This window comes from Rhagoletis zephyria, unplaced genomic scaffold (assembly GCF_001687245.7).
Source record: "Rhagoletis zephyria isolate East Lansing unplaced genomic scaffold, Rhagoletis_zephyria_1.1 Rzeph_scaffold_00003, whole genome shotgun sequence".
Classification (NCBI taxonomy): domain Eukaryota; kingdom Metazoa; phylum Arthropoda; class Insecta; order Diptera; family Tephritidae; genus Rhagoletis; species Rhagoletis zephyria.
In genome coordinates, this window is record NW_016157087.1 from 1,181,754 (window position 1) to 1,195,773 (window position 14,020).

Here is a 14,020-nt window from a genome sequence, read left to right on the forward strand (position 1 = left end):
AAAAAAAAAAAAAAAAAAAAAAAAAATATTCCGACGAACTGATAACCTCCTCCTTTTTTGGAAGTCGGTTAAAAACTAAGAATTAGGTGTCTTTTAGGTGTTAATTGGGGCCTCCAAAACTAATTTAGGTGTTCTATTGGTTTCCGAGAAATTTGCAAAAATGTGTTGGTCAGCTAGGTTTACGTTAACCCCAACATCCCTATATGTTACTAAAACAGGTCCCCCTGCCTCTGGACTAGTGCTGTTCCGGCTGAAGATCGGGTGAAAATTTTCCTTTCCAGTTGCTAGTCCGATGGCTGATAGCTTAAGCGCTAGTTCCTTATTTATAATAGATAAAGAGCGTACCCAAAATTGGTGCATAAGTTATTATAGCAAATACTTACTTCGCTTATACTCGCATCAGAAATAATATCTTGATGTATATCATCATCGATGTAAGTGTCTGCCAGATCCTTATTTTTAATACTGCTTTTAGTTTTTGCTTTCTCGTTTGACTCCGCTGACCGTCCTGTTCCCAAATTAGGTCTTTTGATCAAACCGTTAAGATTAATTAGCCTAATAGTTAGAAAATAGTAAATTAAAATTAATATAAATGAATTTGGGCATTTCCAAAGTAATGTATCTCCGTCTCTTACCGTTCAATCTCTTTGTCTCCATCGTCCTGTGAATTCTTATTACTGTCGAAGTTTTTGTGCATTGAATTCTCTTTGTCACTCTCATTCTGCGACCCATTGCGTTCAACATGGCAACTGGGCTTACCCTTCTTGCAGTCCCATGTGTCCTCTACATCTCTCTCGCTAATATCATCATCACTTAAAGTATCGCTTTTATTTAGTTTTCTTATGTTAGAGAAAGATTCACAAAATGCCTCAGTTTCAAATATTTCAGATTGTGTATAATCAACTAATGCCACTCCATCGTCGTATTCACCAGCAATACTCTCATTTTTATTGCCATTGAATGTCTTTGTTGCCGAATCCGTTTGTGCTTTGTTTGCGCTTGTTTTTGCTCTACCCCGGAAGATTTGAGATTTTATTGATGTTTCAGAACTACTCGAGTCACTTGAACTGCTTGAGTCACTAGGATCAAGCAGAATTTGTTTGTTATTTTGATTTAACTTTTTCAGTTTGCGTTTCGATAATCTTGTGTCAGTCTGAATGGATTTTTCTTCACATCGAAATGCTGTAAATGATTGAACGATTTTCTTAAAAATTTCAAACTGTTGTTGCAAATATTTTTTTAGCTTGTTTTCTATAGAAGTTGTTGAGGATGTAAATGTCTCGCAATCGTTCTGTAGGGATTTCGCAAATGACAGAAGTGTTTCTAAATGTTTAATTACTGTTGATTTTTCCTTGCAATTAAGTTCGAAAGCTTCATCAAATGTTGCATGCTCCATGGGCTCGGAACAATTCTCTTGTGGTGAAGGAACAGATGACAAATTCAAAGTTTTAAAATCTTTGTTATCGGCGTATGCGCTACTTTCTACTTTTTCCAATTCAGTGACGCTAGCTGAGATCTTATTAGAAATGGTTTCGTTGGCGAGGAACTCCTCCGTCGTATTAATTTCTTCTTTGCCTTCTTCGAAGTCTTCCTCGGCAATTTTAAGCAGTTCCTCATTAGATGTCGTCGTTTTTGTGTGTCCATCTGAAACGGTTTGGTCGTCCTGCAGAAGCAGTAATCTCGTTTGCTCATCGTCTATCTTTTCGTGACTATTTTCGTTCGCTTCGTTGCACGTTTTGACTTCCAATGTATCCGAACAATGCTCCTCTGATACATCCCCACCGCTAAGCTCGGTGCGAACATCGTTATGCGTTACTTTTTCTATTTCATCTGCGGACATATGTCCAGTGCTTTCTTGGGGAGTTGATTGCAAATTTTGTATTACCAAATCACTTATGCCTTCCGATTCCTGGGAAGAAATTTCACCCATCGCATGTTCTAAAGGTTCCGAACAGTCCTCTTTCGGTGAAGCTATAGAAGATATACTGATATTTTGAACCACTCCATCTATAGAACTTCCGTCTTCGGCGCAAATCGTGTTATTATAATTATCTGTTTGGGATAAACCATAATCAGATGGAAGCTCTCTCAATGTGTTTGCCTTGTCCGTAGCTTCTTTTTCAGATGGGAAATGATTGGTGGAAAGACTTTTTAATTTATCATCAAACACAGCTTTTTTTGATGATTTTCCATCACAAAAAATATCGGTCAATCCTACAGAGCCTCCTGGGTCTTCACTGGCATCATTTTGTAGATTTCCACTATCAGTGCTAAATGTATTTATACTTTCCAATGTTTTTTCTACAAAGTCATTTACATTCTTTACTGACATAGTGGTAGATCCTTTATTTAAAATGTGACTGACCAAAATCTTATGCAAATTTTCCTCATGAGTTGCTTTTTCTTGTGATGTGTAATTATGATCATTCATTACAGACGAGAGCTCGCCATCCTCCTCAGCATTTATGATCAATTCTTCATTAGGTGTGTAAGCAGAATCTTGGTTTAGAAGTATGTTATCAAGCAGTTCATTTTTTGGACTGATATTCCCAATTCTTTCAAAACTATCATCGAGAGAGCTCACTTCTACATGTGTCAATCCATCATTGAAGTTTATATCTTTCTTATATTGGTCTTCAAAACCATATTCGCCGGCAATATGGTCTTCAGGAATCTGATCGGATTCGGAAATAAACTCCATTTTTAAAAAATCATCATGTTCATTAAAGTTGTAATCTTCCTCTTCGTCAGCAACCTTTCGTGATGATTCTAAATGCCCTTCAGTAAACTGCTCTGATTCGCAAATAAATTCCATTTTGATGTCCAAGGGTTGCTTAAATAACTTGCTCTCTGTGTCTTCTTCTTCGTCGGCAGTTTGGGCATGCAAAACTGTTTTGGGATCGATTACATCTCCAGTATCATTAGCCGCAGTATTTTGACCTTCAATAGCTGGGCTCCCTTGATCCTGGACAATATCCTGACTCACATTAGTATCTTCATTTTGATCTTGGCAGTCATCTTTTTTAACATCCGAGTCAGGGCAATCTTTAACATTTGCCCCAGGGCTATTGGCACTACGATAGTTGACATGCTCAATATTTGGACAGTTCCTTAAGTTCTCCTCTACTTCCTCCTGACTGAGGAAATTATCCTCATCAAAACTCAAAAGAGTGCATAAAGTGTCCGAAACTTCCTGATCGATATCTCTCGACATATTTTTTTTTTTTTTGTTTAATATATATCTGCGGGAATATAAAAACAAAATTACGTTTACCACGTTACATACGCATTTGTATTACACAGCACTTTGAAGAATTCATACCATTCGATAATACCAGTAAAAGCATAGTTCTCCACTCGGCTTTTCAGAGATTTAATAATGAAAAAATAGACTTACAAGAGCGAAATAAATTTTTTCCTACCATCGACAAACAAATGTTTTCATCGTGTACCGTTTACCACTGTCATATGGCACAAATGGAATGAAACAAAACAAAGTGTATTCCACAACAAAAATGGCTGGTTATTCATAAGAGTATATTTTCACATAGGAATAAATAAGGCATAAGTGCAGTATAGCGGACTTTGAGATAAAACAAGAACTAAAAGTGGGCGTGGTCCGCTCCTTTCTACTGATTTGAAACGTGTAAACCATTTTTGACGAAAACTAATAAAGGCGGAGCTAGAAGGTGGAATTTTCAATGGCGCGTAAGTCGAAACTAATAAAGTTGCAACTTAAATTTAAGTACCACCTTAAAATTCACTTCTATTCATAGTCGCATTTCAAACTTCTACTAAGTAGTTTTATACTAGGTTCACATATAAGTAGATTATCCTCATTTCATTTATAACAAGAGATTAGCCATATAATATTCGTCCCTTGTTAATCTGTAATTATAAAATAATCTCAGATTTAACCGATAACTTTTCGGTGTCCATCCTAGCTTTATCGATTGTTTTTGCGAAAAAGAGGAGAAATGCCAAATGTAAAAGTAAACAAAAATGTACGCCAGCAAGTAAAAGAAGTTTGTGAAGGTATTTTTAACATAATGTTAAGTTAAAATATATTTATATTGCATATCATAGCAGAAAAACGTGATCACGGTGGCACAGAGAAGAAACATAACTTTTCCTTGAGATGTGAGCACAACAAATTTGACGGCAAATAATCTGATATTTGCCTGTGTAAACGGGGTGATTAAAAAACGAGCTTTGATTGAGATAATATTGATATGTGAACATAATTTTAACTTAGTTTTAGGATATTGCAAAACGAGTGTGCAAATGTATCGATTTTTCGTTACGATATTTTGGAAAAATTACATTTTTATTAAATAATGTCCAGTTTGATCATCCGTTTATGTAATTTTTACTTTCATTGCATGTTTATGCTAAAGAATAAGGTATAAGTTTCTTGTTAATTGTGTGAAATAGCCAGAACTACCGCAATGATGTGAAGTCGATGTTTATCGAAAGCATGCTGTGAAACACACAAACACATATCTAAATGTTATGCACTAATTTGCTTTAAAAGTACAAGCATGAAATTGACTTATTATTTGAGCGTTTATATATGTAAATCATTCCAATTATAAAATTGTGATGTAGGCTTATTCGAATTATAATACGCATTTAATTTCATCTTCCGATTCAAATGGATCGCTCGTTGTAAATTTCAATTGGAGATCATTCAATATTATCAAAATCACGCTCTGCCAACTTAATTTTTACATATTTCGTCTTTTTTTCCTTAATTTAAAAAATATACTTCTTCCTAGTTATGACTTAATTGCAACTGCAGCCGAAACAAAATTTTAAGTTGGTACTTAGCCACAAAAGTCGAAACTAAGGCGACTATGAATAGCTTTGGTTGTAACTTCGGATAGTTTCGACTTAGTTGTGAAATAAATATGACTATGAATATGCGCCAATATTTTCAAACTTATATTTCGAAAACTATTTCAAAATGTGGATATGGTAATTGATAGACCTTTTATTTGATATGCATATTTTTATATATCTTATATACATATTTAAAAAAAAATTAATTATAGCCTTTTTTATAAAAATGTACGTTTTTCTAAGAAAAATACGTTATTAACTATAATAAATGATGTGTTTATTAGAAAGAGCAGAGAAATACCTTTAAATTGGTATAAACTTTATATGGTTAAGTTTAAGCACATCCGCTGACAGTGAAATAAACAGCTGTATAAATTTTTGGCTGCAACGATTTTTAATATAAAACGATATTTTTACTTAAAATGAAATGTTTGAATAAAAGTCATGTAATTACCATACAAAAAATATAATAATTAAATTGAGCTTAAAAAATTTTATTTTTTTTATAATAAATTGCTATAAAAATATTTAAAACCGCTTCATATAGTCGTTAATTGGCAACCACCTACATATTTAACGACTAATGCAAAAATAACGGCATATTACTAATATATACTTATTGATATAATTGTTATGAAAGGGCAGAAAGTTATAACCTTAGAAAGATTTACAACTTATTTGATTGTGGGAAAAGCACGGTGCATCGAACAAAGGTAGCGCCGTCAGTGGTACCGCTACTTTGGTTTTTCCGATTTTGACAGTTGTGGTAACTTGTAAATAAAACTTTGTTTACAAATCAGCGACAAAGAGAATTTTAATTTTAAGTGAAAAATCAGTTTAAATGGTGTTAATTGCCAATTCGGGATTAATTTTTGAGTTGAAGACTGCGTAAAAACTAAAAAAAAAGAAGTGCCATGTGTTAAATTTCGACAGCCGTCAAGATGCGAGATGCGTAGATGCAAGTGTAGCGCTGCGACGAATCGCTGCATTTTGTGTACATAGGGCAAGGTAAAGCCGTTCTCGAAATGAATCTTTATTATTATATTGACAGCATTGCATCACAATGACTTCGCTTCTGCTCCAAGCATCCTCCTTTAGCAAGTTAACTAATCAATCCCGGTGAGATGCTGCCGGTAGTTTGCTGCATCAGTCTTAATTGCAAAGCAATGGAGTGCACTAAAACGTTTGCTGCAGCAGCTTTGATTGCAAAGCAATCGAGTGCACTAAAACGTTCACTATTCTCTAATAGATTGTGTGAAAATGCAATATTTTCGCATTTAGCAAAATTAAAACACGTTTTCCGCTGTAAAGTGAACTGTTTTGGCAGTTTAAATTCATTCTTCTTTTCGCTCTATTCTTTGTTTACTTGTGGTACACAACTGTCGACGGCCAGGACGGCGCAATGTTGTATTCTCTCATTCTTGTGGGAAAACAACACAGCTAAATGAGACTATTACTACATTTATGGGGGTCAAGGTTCTTGGTGCTGTTATCACCCGTGATGCAGTGCTCTGGATCAGGGGCAGTCGATGGCTCAAGACCGACCATACGTGGCGAAGAGTCACACCCTGCGAGAGGTGCCTTTGCTTTTAGTGAATATGGCGGCTCTAGAGAGAACAACTCGATAAAATCCGTAAGGCCAGGTGTTAATCGGACCGTGCCTGCGGACTGAATGGCACTACGTTAGTGTGTCTTTCTACGTACTCCAGTCACGTGGCGCCGTCTGGTTTTATTTAAGCTCGGAACACTTTGACGACAGCAAGCGACAAGCAGCATCTGTCAAATTTTAAATACACACGTTCTTACGGACACAATTATTTTGACGACAGCACGACATCTTGGCTGCAGGACTGCAATTGTCGACGTCGCCAAATTAAATCTATTTCTAATTTTGCCGGCGACAATGAGTAGATGTAGTGCTGCAAAATTAAATTGTCGCAAAATTAATCACATATTCTTGATTGTTCATGTTTTTCTTATTTACTTAAATAAAAATACACAATTTGTGAAATAAATATACCAAAATGTCAAACTTTAAAATCAGCTGTTTGCTATGTCGCTGAGGTCTTCAAAATGTTTAAGAAGCTGGCTTCAAGGCGACATTTGTCGACAAAATGATGTCGCTGTCGTTACGTCGTGAAGTTGCAGTCGTCAAAGTGTTCCGAGCTTAAGTCTTTCCGGGGTACCGTGGCTTTGCCTCGGATGACCTCTCTCTTCCTCCTTACTCGTGGGATTCTATGGAAGAAACACAAATTAATAAAAAAAAGTAGGTGCGCCTGGGCCACACTGTAGAAGTGAAACTTACGTTACATATCTAATTTGTGTCATATTTAATAAATATATCGATGGCTTATATTCAATACAATTTATCTGCAATTTTCAGAAAAACTACTATCCGATATTGAACCCATTTTGTGCTTAGCTGTCATCACTTATGTTAATTTGAACTACGCTATTCAATAACAAATTTTTCTAACAAACGATATATGTACATACATGGCCAGCATAAATATCATCGATGGCAGTTAAATCTTACGTGAATTTCAATAATAAATATCAATAGATACATCGATAAATATCGGCAACAAAATCGATAAAAATTATTAAAAAATATCGGTAAAAAATCGATAAACATCGATAACAAAACCGACAAAATTTCGATAAAAAATCGATAAATATCGATAACAAAATCGATAAATATCGATAGCAAAATCGATAACCATCGATAAAAAAATCGATAAATATCGATAAACATCGATAAGAAAACCGATAAATGTCGATAACAAAATCGATAAATATCGATAACAAAATCGATAAATATCGATGACAAAATCGATAAAAATATATCACTAACAAAATAGTTAAAAATATCGATTATAAAATCGATGATAAGTCGATAGAAATATCGATAACAAAATCTATACAAATATCGATTATTGTGTCGATAAGTCTCGAAAATATCGAAAGCAAAATTGATAAAAATATCGATAAAAATTTCGATGACAAAATCCATAAGAATATCGATAACAAAACCGATAAAAATTTCGATTATTTTATCGATAAGTTTCGAGAATCCCGAAAATCTCTAAAATCCCAAAATATTTCCCGGATTGAGTCTGTGTCTCTCTCTATATCGTTTCCTCTTTAATTACCTTTATTTTAACCTTTCTACCCCTATCTTCATCTTTACTTTTATCGGTATCCTCATCCTCATCTTTGTTTTTACTTTTAAGTTTATTATTTTCTTCATCTACATATTCCCCTCCACCTTTGCCCTTATATATATAAGTCAGTGATGGGCAAAATTGTATTTACTAAATATTAAGTATTACGCACAAAATTATTTAGGTATTTTGTGTTGTTCTAAATACCAAAGTACTATTTACTTAGGTATTTAGGAGCTGCTAAATACCCAAGTACTATTTACTTAGGTATTTAGGAGGTGCTAAATACCCAAGTAAACAATACTTAGGTATTTAGGAGCTGCTAAATACCCACGTAAAAAATATTTAGGTATTTAGGAACTATTAGATATTAAAGTAAGAAAAACTTGAGTATTTAGGAGCTGCTAGATACCAAAGTACAAAAAATGAAAGTATTTAGCAGGCGCTAAATACTCTGGTCCAAAGTACTCAGGTTCCTTGGGGATGCAAAATACTTTCACTAAAATACCAAGGGCGCATATTCATAGTCATATTTAGTTCACAACTAAGTCGAAACTATCCTAAGTTACACCTAAAGCTATTCATAGTCGCCTTAGTTTCGACTTTTCTGGCTAAGTACCAACTTAAAATTTACAGCCCTATTCTGTTACCCTCACAAAAATCACCACACTCACTATTGTGAGGTTTCTGACTATTGTGAGGTTATCCCTATGCTGGCGTAAATTCAAAAGCTCATACGCTCACAATTGTCAGAAAATTTATGATGTACGAATGAGACCCTCACAAGAGAAAACCAGCCGATTTTTATGGAGCAATTGAATAATGTTTTGTTAATTTTCGTCCGCTAACAGTGTCTGTGTTAAGTTTTTTTTTTTTAACTAAAAGTATATTCAGTAATGGCGGAGTTATTGCTTGTTTTTGCGGCAGTTTCGGAAGAGTTAGAGCAGGCATAGGATTTTATTTCCATACAAACTTGTGCACCAAGTTGTGGATTGTAAACTATGTGAAGTACTGGAGCTACTATTGCTTGGTTATTTCTTTTTAAATTCGCCTAGAAAATAAATAAAGTCAGTAATTATCAAAAAAATAAACAAATTTCCAAAAATATTTACTTTTCCTCTTGTTCAGCATCCATCTTTTGTATTTATTTTATTTACGACAGCAAAATGCTTTTCACCTCGTGTGGTGATTTGGTTGAGCTTTTTTCTTATGAGGTGTGGGCAAGAATAACCTCACAAAATTGACCTCACAAGAAATCTCACAAATTTTTGTTCACAACTCAGTTGTGAGGTTTTATTAGAATAGGGCTGTTAACCTTTGATAATTCTTGTTGTTGTTGTTTGCCCAAACAAAGAAGTATACCGTTATACTCAGCTCAATCTTCTCTATCGATTCCAAAATTTTTTGTTTTAATTTGAGAATTGGAGCCCAACTGCATTTATGCCAAAGGAAGTGTGAGGTGATTCTATAACCAGTTAGCGAAAATTTCGGATCGCTATTGCACTTGTTGGCACAATAACATTTATATCGAAAAAAATCGTTAACTGGTTACATAATCTCTTCCGTGAACACCCCACATAACTTTCTTATTCGCAAATGTGGTCCACCCTGTATCCCAAAAGAAGAAAACTAATCTGCAACTATTAGTGTTTTATTTTCTTATAATCTCTTGTAAACAAGTGTTGCTCTAGTAATTATGTCTTTGCCAACCAGGCGTACTATCAAAAGACGTAAAAAAGATAAAAAAACCAGCGAATTTATAAAAATTCCTAGAAGTATATTCGAGAAAACTTTGGAAGTGATAAATGATTCACAGCATATAATCTGGTCGGACCGGAACAGCGCCTGCTCTAAGCCCATTCATCGCAGCTTCGACAATGATTTGAAGGGTATGCGTTCTGATGATCTTAGCTCAAAAATTTCTCTGGCCCGGACATGCTTACTGCGCCGAGATGTTAGAAACTTAGGGAAAACACTTTCTGTTATAAATCTTTCTGGGAGCCGCGTAGATTGTAGATGGTATCCACTTTGTGTAAAGGTAATGGTTATATGATATAATTTTTATGTTTACCCATCTTTAATTACTGTAATATGCAATTATATGTATGTACATTCATAAGAAATAACCATTTAAGATAATACTGCGAAATTATGGCGTACGTGAATAGTTTTCTCTCATTGAATTTAGAACTTAAAAAAAAGTTTCTTTTCTCTTCTGTGATAGATTATCCTATTTTGTGTATCTATAAAATCGCCTCATGTAAACACCATATTACGGAAATTCGAAGTTAACGGTAGTAAAACGCGGGGAAAATGTTCGGGAAGGGGAGCTGAACACCTTTTGCAGAGAACGCCTTTCTGCGTAGGCGGCCTTCGGCCGCACTTAAGAATTATAACCATCAGGCAGTAGAATTCTCCTTTCTGTGTTGCCAACACAGGGCTGAACACCTTTTGCAGAGACACCTTTCTGCGTAGGCGGCCTTAGGGATTATAACCCTCAGAAAGTAGAAATCTCCTTTCTGTTTTGCGAAGAAAAGGAGTAGAACACCTTTTGCAGAGAACACCTTTGTATATTTTTAATGCTTACTGGGTTATATCCTATCTTCTTTTGTCTCTTATTCTTTTGCATATTTTGGAGTTTGACAGTTGAACTCCGCCATTTAAGTTGCGTTCCAGATGCTCACGATATTCACGATTTGCAGGTTTTTTTTTTTGCAGGAAAGCGTTACAGGTGCCAAAAAACCTGTAAGGTCGGTGTTATGCAGAAATTTTGTTTGGCAAACTGCGTGCAATTGTTGTTGCTGCAAACTCGGAGAGAGCGAGTTTGGCGACTCTCACAGCAAACTAATTTTGTTTGGTCAAACTGCAGCAAATTCGGCGTAGTCATATACAAAAATTTTAGACAATTGTTGCTATACACAAAATTCTAATTTCGTGTTGGCAATAGCCATGAAAACCATAATGAACGTGCAACCCTGTGTCAAACTCGACATAACCACCTCCGCCATTTAATTTGGCAAACAAAATTTGTCTGCATAACATCGACCTAAGTCAAACCACTTTTGTGAGAGTAACTTGCTCTCTCTCTCTCAGGCAGAAGTTGCAGGTTTTAGGTCGGTGTTATGCAGACAAACTTTTGTTTGCCAAATTAAATGGCGGCTACTTAGTTTGCTCGGAGGTGGTTATGTCGAGTTTGGCACAGGGTTGCACGTTCATTATGGTTTTCATGGCTATTGCCAACACGAAATGAGAATTTCAGATGTACATAACGCGCAAAATTTAAAATTTTTGTATATGGCAACACCGAATTTGCTGCAGTTTGACCAAACAAAATTAGTTTGCTGTGAGAGTCGCCAAACTCGCTCTCTCCGGGTTTTGCTGCAACAACAATTGCACGCAGTTTGCCAAACAAAATTTCTGCATAACACCGACCTTAGTCCGAAGTTTTTCTTCCTGCAAGTTCATGAAAAGCAAGGCGTATTTAACAAGGTGGTGTTGGCCGTATATAAGTAAAAAATTACACTAACAAATTATACGCTGATGTCCATACTGTCATTGGTATGAGTTACAACAAACACATCATTTTGACGTAATGGCCTCCACGGCGAAAAACTCAGCTGTCGCCCCAACACCACCTTGTTTAATACACCTTGATGAAAAGTGTCTAACGATAGGCAGGGTTGCATTTGTAAACAAAAACAGAACCTTAAGCGCCACGGAGACAATCAAATAAATACGTCAAGCATTGCATATGTATGAGATTGGCTCGCAAACGTTCAAATAAACTCGTCAATTAAACAAACAATTTATTTTTTTGTCCGCGCACTTGCTCACGACGATCAGAAGGCAAGTGCGCTTGTTTTTTTATCAAGCATAACGCGAGACGGTTGATAAAGATATTTGATCGTCTCCATGGCACTTTTCATTAAAAAAAAATCGAAGTAGTTGCAGGAAAAGGGGTTTTTCGCGTTCCAGGTGACCTTTATTGATTCGCTCTCGCTCCTCTCTTTCAAGAGAGTAATTTTGTTAGGTCGGTGTTATGCAGACAAATTTTGTTTGCCAAATTAAATGGCGGCTGCCTAGTTTGCTCGGAGGTGGTTATGTCGAGTTTGGAACAAGGTTGCACGTTCATTATGGTTTTCATGGCTATTGCCAACACGAAATGAGTATTTTGTGTATAGCAACAATTATCTAAAATTTTTGTATATGACAACGCCGAATTTGCTGCAATTTAACCAAACTAAATTAGTTTGCTGTGAGAGTCGCCAAACTCGCTCTGTTGTTGTTGTTGTTGTTGTAGCAGCATACAAATTCCCCAAAGACTTTTTGGGGAGTGTTGCTGGAGTGACAGTCCTTGGCCAGATATAAATCTGGGTCGTTCCGGTTACGTAGACCCGACTGTCGTGGGAACTCGCTCTCGCCGAGTTTGCTGCAACAACAATTGCACGCAGTTTGCCAAAGAAAATTTCTGCATAACACCGACCTTATTTGACAATTTTACAGGTTTTTACACGAAGTTATCTGGAACGCAACTTTAATTGAATATGCAACCAAAGTCAGACGCGTGATTTTGAAGGTGTTTTTATTTAACGAATTGTGATTAATGGGTTAATATTAAAGTCGTAAAGCAAGTTATANTATTTGACAATTTTACAGGTTTTTACACGAAGTTATCTGGAACGCAACTTTAATTGAATATGCAACCAAAGTCAGACGCGTGATTTTGAAGGTGTTTTTATTTAACGAATTGTGATTAATGGGTTAATATTAAAGTCGTAAAGCAAGTTATAACCATGATGCAATAATACAAGGTGTTATCGGTTGGCAGCTTCTCGCTCTAATTCCGCCATGTTGAATGCCTTAGGTGAAACAGTGTTACTTCTTTAACAATTATTTGCCTAATAATATAGTGGAAATTTTTTTTTATTTTTTCTCAGTATACACATTTTGTTTTCTCAAAATGGTATTTTATCTTATTTTATTTTATTTCATTACGAATATACTATAAGAAAGCAAATTTTGTTTAGAAGAAAACATGAAATTTTATATTTTTCTCCCAAATGGGGATTAATTTCTGCCCGTTTGTCCTCTTATTCTACTGAGCTAAGGCAGTGTCAAATCGAGCTGTCACAACTGATACCACCTTGTGCTATTGTATCATGAGTTATAACTAATCGAGTAAAGTGTAAAGTGAAGGGGAATACAAAAATGTATTGGTGAAGTGGATAGTTTAAGGAGAAAAGGAGTGATAAATGTACGCTAAACTACGAATTTTACAAAAAAAAGGGCATATTTCGGGAAATGTTTAGTAGCGATCACTAGAAAGGGGACAGTCCTCGCTTTCTAAAAAGGCGTATTCCCCTTTTGGGCTCCTCCCACAGGCCCCTAGGGAACCGTTTGAAAAAGGGGGAAAAACAGAATTTTCTTAGGCAAACTAAGCAGTTTGAAATGGAATATGACCCAACTAAAAGAAACCGTGGGATTATTTAATAAAAGAAATTGTGCCAAATTAGATATCGGGCGATTTTGAATAAAGAATAAAAAAGTTAATCAAAAATAGAAAAAAAAAGTTTTTATAAAAAAAATGTTCTTTTTAACAAATGTGTTTTTGCGTAGAATTCCTTTCTGCGTAGGCGGCCTTCGGGCGCACTTAGGGATTATAACCCTCAGGCAGTAGAATTCTCCTTTCTGTGCTGCCAAAGAAGGGGGGCTGAACACCTTTTGCAGAGAACACCATTCTGCGTAGGCCGCCTTCGGCCGCACTTATGGATTATAACCCTCAGGCAGTAGAATTCTCCTTTCTGTGTTGCCAAAGAAGGGGGGCTGAACACCTTTTGCAGGATGCCTCCTGATGTCGCCCGAACACCATCTTCACGGCGAGGNGCCACCCAAAGAGACAGCTGCTTGCAGAGGAGCCCTCGCCTAGGCACGTCAGGAGGCATATATATGGACTGACGGACGAAGACCAGAGGTTCATCAAGCAACCTCTGGACCCGACTGCTTACCGACAGGCC

General features: G+C 35.9%; 2 protein-coding genes and 1 long non-coding RNA gene across 5 annotated transcripts in view; 2 read left to right on the top strand and 1 right to left on the bottom strand.

The window, feature by feature from the left end:
• The window catches only part of LOC108370294 (transcriptional regulator ATRX-like), a 91,834-nt gene extending 88,380 nt beyond the window's left edge, over positions 1 to 3,454 (bottom strand). For both annotated transcript variants that reach the window (XM_017625641.1, XM_017625713.1), the window contains exons 1-3: positions 3,323 to 3,454; positions 636 to 3,242; positions 384 to 555 (exon numbers count right to left, since the gene is read on the bottom strand). In XM_017625641.1, coding sequence (XP_017481130.1) covers positions 384 to 555; positions 636 to 3,214 — 2,751 coding nt within the window. In that variant the 5' untranslated portion in view covers positions 3,215 to 3,242; positions 3,323 to 3,454. The remainder of the gene's footprint in view (positions 1 to 383; positions 556 to 635; positions 3,243 to 3,322) is intronic.
• A 6,185-nt stretch (positions 3,455 to 9,639) lies between these two features.
• udd (under-developed) overlaps positions 9,640 to 14,020 on the top strand; it is a 64,274-nt gene continuing 59,893 nt past the window's right edge. For both annotated transcript variants that reach the window (XM_017625979.1, XM_017626049.1), the window contains exon 1: positions 9,640 to 10,044. In XM_017625979.1, coding sequence (XP_017481468.1) covers positions 9,703 to 10,044 — 342 coding nt within the window. In that variant the 5' untranslated portion in view covers positions 9,640 to 9,702. The remainder of the gene's footprint in view (positions 10,045 to 14,020) is intronic.
• On the top strand, positions 10,672 to 11,469 carry LOC108370814 (uncharacterized). Its single transcript, XR_001848679.1, has 3 exons — positions 10,672 to 10,756; positions 11,058 to 11,119; positions 11,444 to 11,469. It is a non-coding gene; the product is annotated as an uncharacterized LOC108370814 (long non-coding RNA).